Source organism: Fukomys damarensis, unplaced genomic scaffold (assembly GCF_012274545.1).
Source record: "Fukomys damarensis isolate Sample0158 unplaced genomic scaffold, DMR_v1.0_HiC HiC_scaffold_9, whole genome shotgun sequence".
Lineage (NCBI taxonomy): Eukaryota > Metazoa > Chordata > Mammalia > Rodentia > Bathyergidae > Fukomys > Fukomys damarensis.
In genome coordinates this window covers 4848919-4859406 of record NW_022900921.1, presented here as the reverse complement: position 1 = coordinate 4859406, position 10488 = coordinate 4848919, and the positions used below count along the sequence as shown (strand labels likewise).

Sequence of the window (10488 nt, the reverse complement as noted above, 5' to 3'; positions counted from 1 at the left end):
AGTCCACAGGGTGTGGTAGCTGTTTTTTTTTGTGCCATTTTGGGGTGAAGAAGGTGGATGTAATGAAGCCAGTCATTCAGGATTTAATTCCTTTTCATGTTGTGGTTTTTTTTGCCCTTGCACAAGTGTATGACCAGCAACAAGTTGGGACGTGCGTGACTGTGATCACACGGTGACAACACTAGGAATCTCAATTGGGCTTATGTTGTATTCTTACCAGTTGATTTTTCAGCAGTTTAATGAGTACATTTTGGAGTCTTCCATTTTGTGTGGAATTAGATCCTCTCCTTCAAATGCTGTAATTAGCATCACTTAAGATAAAACTTGAATAAAATATTGAAACCTCATCATTCTGTTGTCTTTATTAATCAAAGTGTAACTGTACAGGGAACTTGTTTAGATTTGTCCTCCCCTTGCCTTGCTCTGTGTATATAGTTTATATTATTTCTCTTTTGATGCCTGACATTACCATAAACTTAAAACTTAAAAGAACCTTCATGTATATTATAGTTCTGCAGGTCAGAAACCAGACAAGTTCTCACAGGGCTTGAAATTAGGCTGTCATCCAGGCTGTGTTCTCGTCCCAGCAAGAGCCTGGAGGTCTTGCTCCTGGCCTGCCTGGGTGCCGCTGACTTGAGTTCTTTTTGATTGTAGGCTTGAGTCCCCATTTCCTTGCTGATAGCTGAAGTCCACCCTCACTGCTCGGGAGGTCACCAGCCCTCTTTGCCATGTGCTCCCTCCCACCTGCGGTGCCAGGAGCAGAAACACTCCTCCGTCCCCTCATGTCTTACTCCCTTTGTGCTTCAGGTCTCCTGCAGGAAGAGCCTTGTCCCTTTTCAGGGCTCACTTGGTTAGGTCGGGCCATGGAGAATAATCTAACATAAACTTTAGCTGCTGGGTAAAGCAGTGTCATCACAGGTATAATATCCACATTCACAGCGTTCTCTCTGTGGATGGACAGTGGATCATTTTGGGATTTTATATATACTTTGTGGAAATTTCATATACAAAGAATAGCAACGAATATAATCCAGCTTCAAATTTGACATTGTTTTCCTTTCATGATGTTAGGCGGAGTTCCTCTTTTTGGATGTTTGAAAGTGACATTCAAAACAGGTATAGGATTTAGTCGTAGCATTTGTGTAACTGGTTACCCAAAAAGATGCCCTTAGTATTTGTCATGCTGTCTTCTGGTTTATAAAGACTTGCAGCTGTTTGTAAGTGAATGTTTAGAGTTTGTCCAGAGCTGCCGGCACACAAGGTTGCTGGGCAGATGAGGTCAGGTGCTAGTTATAAACTTTTTGTACCGGGGATCAAACTCGAGACTGTACAGTTGCGAGGCAAGCAGTGCACTGAGCTAAATCCCTGGCCCCCAGTATTAACTATATTGAAATGAATATGGGGTCCTTTGAGTAAAAGGGAGTATCTGCTTACCAGTTACTAAGTGCCTTTTGGAGGCAGTGTATTGGAATATCAGAGTGAAAGATGGTTTGAGCTCATAATTTCTCACCAGTTGAATTGAGATGGTTTTACAAGGACAAATGGACTAAGTTGACAGGATGTAGGAAGAGGACTGAAGTATTTATTACAGAAAAATTCCTATTTAAGTCTCAAGCAGTCTCCAAACAAAAGCTAGGCTAGAGGAGTATTTGTTAAGTCAAGTGGTGTTTTCTGTATTTAAAAAGTGAAAGCTCCCCTGGGCCACTTGGGTAGACTGCGTGCCTGGGCTAATCTGGAAGGTCTGCAGTAAAGGCACTGGTCCATCTATACCGGCTGTGGCACTTTGGAAAATGAACACATGAATGCCTTCTTAGTTTTCTTGACACAGAGTTTATGTGTTTCTGAGCTGTCTCTGGGGCCAGATAGATGCTGCGGGGAAACTACAACACAGGCCCTTCTCATTCTGTAAAGAGGCAGCTCGGCTGTCTGGGGACAGCGGCAATCTTCTGAGGGAATCATAGAGACAGTACTAAAGCTGTGGGTACAATAAATGTCTTTATACCACACTAATGTTCATAAACACGGATCACCTGGGATTTCATGAATCAAAGTCTCTAGCTGTTTATTAAGGAAACATTCACAGAATGTAGACACAGACCAAAGCATTGTGCCGGGACCTTAGTGAATTTGCTGGAGGCTTATAAACTTGCATTTTTATATACTGGGAGTTTTAAGTCACAAAATTTAAAAATAATAAAACGTGTTTTAGGAAATCTGGAAGCTATTCACAGTGGCGACTCTTCACCCCTACTCCCTACCCTGCCTTTCCTTCATAATGACTTTAGCAGCCTACATTTCTTACGTTTTACTTACAGTCTCCACAAGAAAATAAAGCATAAGGGCTTAGGGGTTCGTTCTGTTACAATATCGCCGCCTAAATGGGACCACTATTGATTTCGCTTTTCCCTCACCTTTGCGGAGGAGGAGGGAAGCTCACTTTCGTTATCAGTCAACACGGCTGGATCTTCCTTTAAGAATGTTTTAAACTTCTACTGGCTGTCTAGTACTCCATCATGTGGTCTCCTCCAGCATCTCAGACACCCGGTGCTTAGCCCACAGCCGAACGCGGACCGCTGCCAGCGCCGTAACTCCCGTTATCTTTCATCCTGATTTGCTCTCCTAGCTCCGCGCCAGGCTGTGACGACATCACGCTGGGACGTTACTCCCTAGACCCGCGGCGCCTTGCGCATATCTGACGTCATGACGTAAGCCTAGCAACAGCGCAGGCTCCCGGCCGAGTCCATTATGGCCGCCCTGGGAAGGATGAGAGGGGCCGGGCACGCGAAGCTGCTCCCCGGGTCGGGAATGCAGGTCTCCGGAGGGCTGGCGCGGCCGCTGGTGCTGGTGCTCCTGCTGGCGTCGCTTTTGACTGCTGGTAAATGGTGGGGGATCGGGTTCCCGCGGGCGCGAGAGGGCGCCGAAGGCCGGGCACGGGTCGGAACGCAGGCCCCACCAGGGAAAGGGCGCTTCCGCGGGCCCGGAGCTCTCGACTGTGTCTAGTTGGGTCAGGGTCTCTGCGGCTCCGAGGAGCGAGCATGCGGTGTTTGAAAGGGGTTCAGGACTGTGGGGTCTCGGAGGGCTTGAGAAGTGGGGTTGAGGAATTGAGGGAGCCAAGGAGCAGGGAACAGAATGTTGGTGGGCGGGGAGGAGTTGTGTGGGGGGGCTGGGGAGACTTGGAGAATGGCTGCCGCGAGGAACGGTGGACGCGGGGTCTCCCGAATTCCTGGGAAAGGGGAGCGAGGAAGATCTCAGAAAAAGGGCGGAGGAGACGAGGGCTGAGGAGGTGGTCGGGGCTGGGTTGTGTGTCCAAGTAACCCGCGAGTCGGGGGGCCAGTCAAGGGAGGAAGGGAAGGGTTTTTCCCATAACGCGTGAGGCCGGTGGTCAAGGTCGAGGTGGGCAGGGGCAGTGACCTAGCGACTGGACTAAGCCGATTGGGCAGTTCAGAGAGTGAAATGGAAGGGGAAAGTGTCGCTTTAGGCTACGGGTGCATCTCTGAGGGTTTGGGAGCTTCTCATAAAGGACCAGAGTCCTGGGCTGTTGAACTCCTGAGGGGCTTGGGTGGAGGGGAAGTTGGGAACAAAGGAGATTAGTTTTAAGCGAGGTCGTTACAGTATGCAAATAAAACGTGTGGTGAATTAACTAACACAACCTGCCTTGTTTTAATGGATCCGTAGGACTTGATTGAGAGAGGATTTTTTTTTTTTTTTATTGCAAGTGTTGCCTTGTAAATCAAAGTATTATGGGCTTTACTGAAAAATGAAATCTGTAAGCAAGGGCCTGAAATTTAGTGGGAAAAGTATAGTAAGAACTTATTGAGTTTATAAGCAGTATCTTAAAGTCTGAGACATAATCCTTTCCTCCCAGAATATTTTTCAGATTGTTATGGGGAAAATAACTCCAGCCTGTTAGATGTCAGATGAGCTGAGTTTGTGGTCTCACAACATGGCGGAATGAAGTCTGAGCCAAAGAAGGAAGTTAAGAGTTTCGTTGGAAATAGAAATAGCTTCTGTATTTCCACCAGCCCGGTCCCAAGTGTGTGACCACTAAAGGCTCTATGTCAAGAGTATGTATTTACATAGCAAGCTGGTCGTGGTGGCGCATGCCTGTAATCCCAGCACTCGGGAGGGCTGAGTTTGAGACCGGCCTGGGCTACACAGTGAGTTCCAGAGCAGTCTGAAATACATAGTGAGACCCTGTCTAAACAAACAATTTACATAGCAAAAGCACAGTGTGGGTCAAACTGCAGTCAATTTATAGGATTACTAGTCACTTAGCTAATATCGACCCAATAGGGAAACAAGTCACGTGGCAAGAGTACATGGAAAGAACAAAGGAATTCTTGCCAGTTATCTGTCTGATGTGTTTTGGGCCCACTGGAACAGGCGGTGGTGATTACAGTATCATCTCAAATTGCCATTTATCTTGCAGGCCTGGCCTCTTCATCTCAAGGCCTGGCTCTCTTCAGATTCACCTCCAGCCACAATCTTTGTCTCATCTTCTGTGCTGACTTCCTTGAGGGCCCAATCCCTCTCTGACTACTTATTAATTTCTATCTAACTTAGCTGTCTATAATATGAAAAGCCCCATGAACCAGGATAATTTTCTTTGTTCAACAGAGATGTCCAGCTATGTATGCATTTCTTTACTACAGTGCTGTGGGTACATACTCAGTGTTTCCTCAGCATCACTAAAGGCCAGTAGTAGGCTGCCCTCCCAGAAGTGTTTGCAAGTCTGTAAGGAAGGACTGTGGTCCATTTTCACGAGGTTCTTTCGTTTTTAGTCAAATGTACTCTGGTAATCTCAGCCCTGAAGGAGGCTGAAGCAGGAGGAGCTCACCTTTGGGTTCTGCTTGGTAATTTAGAAAGACCCTATCAAAGATTAAAAAGAGCGGGGGATATAGCTCTGTGGCAGAGTGCTCCTGCGTTTGATGTCCTACTACAATATTGCAGAGGAAAAAGTACATAGATTTCCCTGGATGATACTGATACTGTTGTTCCTAAGGTTTTTGAGTAGCATGATTGTGTGTGTGTGTTCTGATACTGGGAATTGAACCCAGGGCCTTCCTGTTGAGTTACATTCCCAGCTCTTTTTCATTTTTATTTTGAGGCAGGGTCTTAGGTTGCTAAGTTGTCCAGGCTGGGCTCAAATTTACAGTCCTGCCTCAGTCTCCTAGAGTCCTGGGATTGCAGGTGTGTAATAGCACAGCTGGATGTATAATTTTTTTTTTTTTTAGTATTGGGAGTCATACTCAGGACCTTGTACTTGCCAGGCAGGCATGGCACCCCTGAGCTAGCTACATCCCTGCTGCATAATTGTTTTGATCATTTAATCAACTAAGAAAAAATTTCCTTGCTGGAGTATGGTTTGAGATACATGTCTCGGAACTAGTTTCAGAAGTGACTTCTCTCTGTATAATGATTGAAAATCTTGTGTTGGTGTGTGGGGGAGGCAAATGTGGAAGTATGTGGTGTTACAGTGTCCTTATTATCTTTTTGTTAGGGCCCCTAAATATATTGTTCCAACTACTTGAACCTTTTAGGGCCCTTTATCTTTTATTTTTGTAGTTCTGGGGATTGAACTCAGGACCTTGCGCTTGCAAGGCAGGTAGAGTGCCATTGAGCTAAAGCCTCAGCCTGGACCCTTTATCTTTTTTTGTTTTTGCTTTTTTGTTATTTTTGAGACAGGGTTGTGGGGATCATGAGTATTGGTCGTAAGTATTGTTAACTTTAATAACTCCATATGTGTTAAGTTTCTCCAGTTTAGCAGGTGGTGTGTTTCCTTTGTGGAATTCCTGAAAGTTAGTTTCTTGGCTCTGACCTTTAGATGTGTGGTTGTCCAGGTTACTACTACCCATGGTGGGTTGTTTTTGTTGAGCTTGTTTGCTCTTTTCCTGTGTAACCTTTCAGTTACTTTGGTAACCCCATCCCATAATAGTTTGTGGTTTTTTTGCTTTAAAAGGCGGACTGTTGCCGGCAATAAACGCCGCCTTAATCAGACTCTTGTCTTGGCGTCCTTCCTTTCTCTCTGCCCCATCTCCACCCCGCTGCTCTTTCAGGTTTGAGACACTGCTGGACAGTGCTCTGCGTCGCCGGCTCGAGACACAGGGTCTCACTCTGTAGTTGAGACTGACCTGGAACTCACTAGTAGCCTGGGCTGGTTTTGAATTCACAGGGATCCTCCTGCCTCAGCCTCCCAAGTGCTGGGATTACAGGTGTGCCTGACCACACCCAGCCCCTTTATCTTTTAAAACAAGTCTCTATATACAGTGATCCTACACATTTAGATTATCCCGTAATGAAAATAAACATATATGCTTTTTTTGAGAGAGAATGACTGGAAGGTGACCATGAACTTGTAGCAATCGTCCTGTTTCAGCCTCTTAAGGGCTGGAATTACAGGCATGTGCCACCACACCTGGCTAACATGCTTTTCACAGGAGAGCAGCTTTATTGCAAATAGAGTAGTATTTGTAAAGCTTGGTAATACACTATCATTATTTTTCTTTTATTGTAAGCATGCCTGTGTTAGAGTAATTGCAAAGTAATCTTGTGATAAAATTAAAAACTAGGATGTGTTCAGTTCCAAATTTCAAATAAGGCATGCTTGTAATCCTAGCACTCAGAAGGCTGAGGTGGGAGGATTGCCACAAGTTTAAGGCCAGCGTGGACTACATAGTGAGTTCAAGACCAGCAGGAACTGCTTAGCAAGACTCTTACCTCAAAAAAAAAAAAACAAAATGAGTTTAGAAGTTGGAAGTTACTACATTACATTTATTTAAGCTTGTTCTGTGTTAGGTTTAGTTTTTTTGTTTTTTTGGTACTAGGGGTTGAACTCGGGTCCTTGTGCTTGTGAGGCAGGAGGTGGAACCACTGAGCTAAATCCCTGGCCTGTGTTAGGTTTCTTAAAATGTCAGTGATGGGGGCTGAGATGTAGCTCAGTGGCACCACACCCGTCTGGAAAGCACAAGTGTTGAGTTCAAACTTTGGTACTAGGGGGAAAAAATGTCAGTACTTAGGTATAGTCTCAGCAGTCTGTAAGAAGTTTTCAGTTTTATGTTTTTGTTTTGGTAAAGTCTAAAAAATTTAACAGCATTTTGATCACAGGGTGAGCAGCTTGTGGCTGAGTTTTGCCATAGCACTTCTTTTCTTTCTTTTTTTTGGGGGGGTGGTGCTGGGGATCAAACTTGATTGTGAGGCAGGTGGCAGCACCACTGAGCTAAAAATCCCTAGCCCAGTGCCATACCATTTCAGAAGTTTTTGCTCCTCTCTGTTTTCCATTGTTAAGCATGGTGTAAATGTGTGATGTATTTAACTTTTTTTTCTTTTTTCTTTTTGGTACTGGGGATCAAACTCAGGACCTTGTGCTTGAGAGGCAGGCGCTGTGCCACTGAGCTAAATCCCTGGCCTCTGATATATTTAATTTTTTTTTTTTTTGGTACCGGGATCAAACTCTGGCCCTTGCGCTTGCCAGGCAGGTGGCGAAACCACTGTTCCAAATCCTAGGCCCCCTGCATTTAATTTTTAAGCAGGTTTTCTCAAGCCAGTGTATGAATAAATTCTCAGGTCGTCTCCATTCTCAAAAAAATTTGTTACAGTGTTGGAAATTGAGACTAGGGTGTTGTACACACTAGGCAAATTGCATTCTCAAATTGAGAAATGTCAGTACAGTGGCTCCTTTGAGCTACGACTGGCTTGATGTGGGAACAACTTGGGTTATGCCCAGAGTTTTAGTTTTAACTTATGACCAAAGTCTTGAGTTATGACCCAAATGCTGGCTGCTTGTGCTTCCAGATGGTCTCAGATATAGATTTAACCCTTAAAGAGTTGCGGAATGAACATTACAACATCCTCTTCTCTGTTAGGTTAATTGGGAAATTCTGGGCCAGTGTCTCTCTGAGGACCCTGAGATCTGCCTGTGCACAGGAGAGAGACTGTGAAGGCTGTGGAGAGAAACCTGAGCTTTTAATTGACCAACTTGAGTTACAAATGGCCCTCGATTTACAAATGGCATTGATTTCGTAAGCCAACAGTCCACTGTATATGTTTATTTCAAGATAGTTTTTTTAAAAGTGTCCCATGGACGAAGCGAATTAAAACATTTTTTGATTTTTGAGATAAAGTCTCAGTATGAGGTTCAGGCTGGCCTTGAACTCATCATATTGCCTAGGCTGGTCTTGAACTTGACAGTGATCCTCCTGTCTCAGCCTGCTGAGGGCTGGGATTACAGGTGTGTGCCACCTTAAAACGTTTTATTTTTAAAATGTCAAGTTTAACTAGAGAGGCAAAGTCAATTAGGAAAGGAAGATTTAGAAGTCTAAAGTAACCTATTTTTGTAGAAGCTTAGCAATTAAATCCCTAACATCGTGTGTGTCCCCCCTCATATTAAGTAGCTACGTTTATTTTTGGTACTGGGGATCAAACTCAGGACCTTGTACTCACTGAGCTCAATCCCTGGTGCTATAGCTACGTGTATTGATGATCACGGGATGGTGGCAGGAACACGGGATAGTTCAAAGAGAAAAAGAGAGTGCAGGGATTTGAGGTTAAAAGGAGAAAGGGACTGGAGTGTGAAGGGAAGAAAAGCAGAGTTGTCACTTGGATTGTTCTGAGTACTGTTCTCTGGTGCCTAGATCAGCTCTTCTGATTCCAAGGAGAGGAGGTCAGACCTCCAGGTTGGTCATGTTTGGGGTGAATTCTCAGTTTATTTTCCTGTGCTGTATTTGTGTATTACTTCGAAGTTATTTCTGAAACAGTGTATATTCTCTTACTTGGTGGTAGGTACTGGAGTTAAACAGTGAATTGGGGGATTCCGAGGTATTCTTAGAACAAGTGGGCTTGTGCTGGGCAGAGGTCATGGGAAGGGCTTCTCAGGAGGTCCAGTGGGTACAAAGATGCAGCTCGGGAGGCCACTGGGGCTTGTGATGGGAGCTGGGCTCTGAGAGCTGTTTGGTGAATGCCTGATGTTAAGTAGGCAGTGGAGATTACTAAGTGTTAATGAGGGTGAAGGTTGGGAGCTCGCTCTGTTGGAGCTTGTGAGTTATTAATAAGACTTTGGTGAGAGGGGAGGGGGACGGAGCAGACCGACTCCCGTAGGGTTTGAAGGGTTTGAAGCAGTCCAGTGACCGCATCTCACTGAGTTTGTGTACAATGACTCTGGCTGCCGCGTGAGTGTGGACAGAGATTAGGGTGCAGGGCCGGGCAGTTGAAGGAGCTTAGAAGAACCCAGAGGAGGCCAGCAGATCAGTCAGGAGGCTGTAAAGTTGAAGAAGTGAACACAGAGTAACAGATGGGTGTGAAGTGTTAAGGAAGTGACAACTCTTGAGGTTTCTGTTCTGAGTAACCAGAAGAATGGAGTTGCCTGAACTGAGAGAAACGCTGTAGGTAGAGCAAGTAGGGCATTCAGTTCTTGGAATCAGACATTTTCATTTGAGGTCATTATAAATTCGCTTGCAGTTATAGGAAATGGCATAGAGGCCTCCTAACAATTGGCTCAGTCTTCCCCAAGAGTAGCGTCTTGCACAACTGTAGTACAGTAGCACAGTAGTAAGATACAGGGCATTTCGTGGTCACACTTTCAGGCTCGAAAGCTACCCATCCCTCCTGAATTTCTGCTAGCTACAAATTTGTTTTCCATTTCTGTAATTTTGTTATTTTGAGAGTCTGATTTGCATGGAATCTTGTAGCATGTAACCTTTGGGATTGGCCTTTTTGTCACTCAGCATCATGCTGTGGGACTCAACCTGGATGTTAAATTGTGTCATTGGTTACTTTCTTTTTATTGTTGAGTAATATTCCATGGCATGGATGTACTCTGTTGTAATCACTCTTTTGTTGAAACCTGTCTGGGTGGCTTGCAGCTTTAGGCTATTAAGAATAAAGCTTCTGTAAACATTCATGTTCAGATTTCTTTATGTGTGTGAGTATTCGTTCCTCCAGCATAAATGCCCAGGCGTTCGATTTTTGGGTGATGAGGTGGTTGTGTATTTAGTTTTAAAAGAAACTGCCAAATTGTTCGCTTGAGTGGTGGTCTTGTTTTACATTCTCGCCAGCAACATGAGTGATGCTTTTTCTGTGCATCCTTGCCAACATTTGGTGTTAGTGTGGTGTTTTATTTAGACATTCCGGTGTGCGTGTGTGTGTGTGTGTGTGTGGTGATGTCTCATTGTGGTTTTTATTTGCATTTCCTTAGTGGCTAATGATCTTTTCCTGTGTTATTTGCCATCTGTGTGTCCTCTTTGGCGAGTCCTCACTGTGTAGTTGAGACTGACCTGGAACTCACTATGTGGCCCAGGCTGGTCTCAACTCAAAGCAATTCTTCTGCCTCAGCCTCCTTAGTGCTGGGATTATAGGCATGCGCCACCACGCCTGGCCCATTCTTTACTTTTATGTATTTTTTTTTGGAATCAAGCCTAAGAAGTCTTTTCCTAGTGCTGAATTTCAAAGATTTTATCTTGTGTGTCTTTTTTTTTTTTTTTTTTTTTCAGGGGT

General features: G+C 44.7%; 1 protein-coding gene across 1 annotated transcript in view; it reads left to right on the top strand.

Annotated features, from left to right (window-relative positions):
* The first annotated feature begins 2697 nt into the window (after positions 1-2697).
* CUNH5orf15 (chromosome unknown C5orf15 homolog) overlaps positions 2698-10488 on the top strand; it is a 14433-nt gene continuing 6642 nt past the window's right edge. The window contains exon 1 of the mRNA XM_010639731.3: positions 2698-2875. Within this exon, the coding sequence (XP_010638033.1) occupies positions 2746-2875 (130 nt within the window). The 5' untranslated portion in view covers positions 2698-2745. The remainder of the gene's footprint in view (positions 2876-10488) is intronic.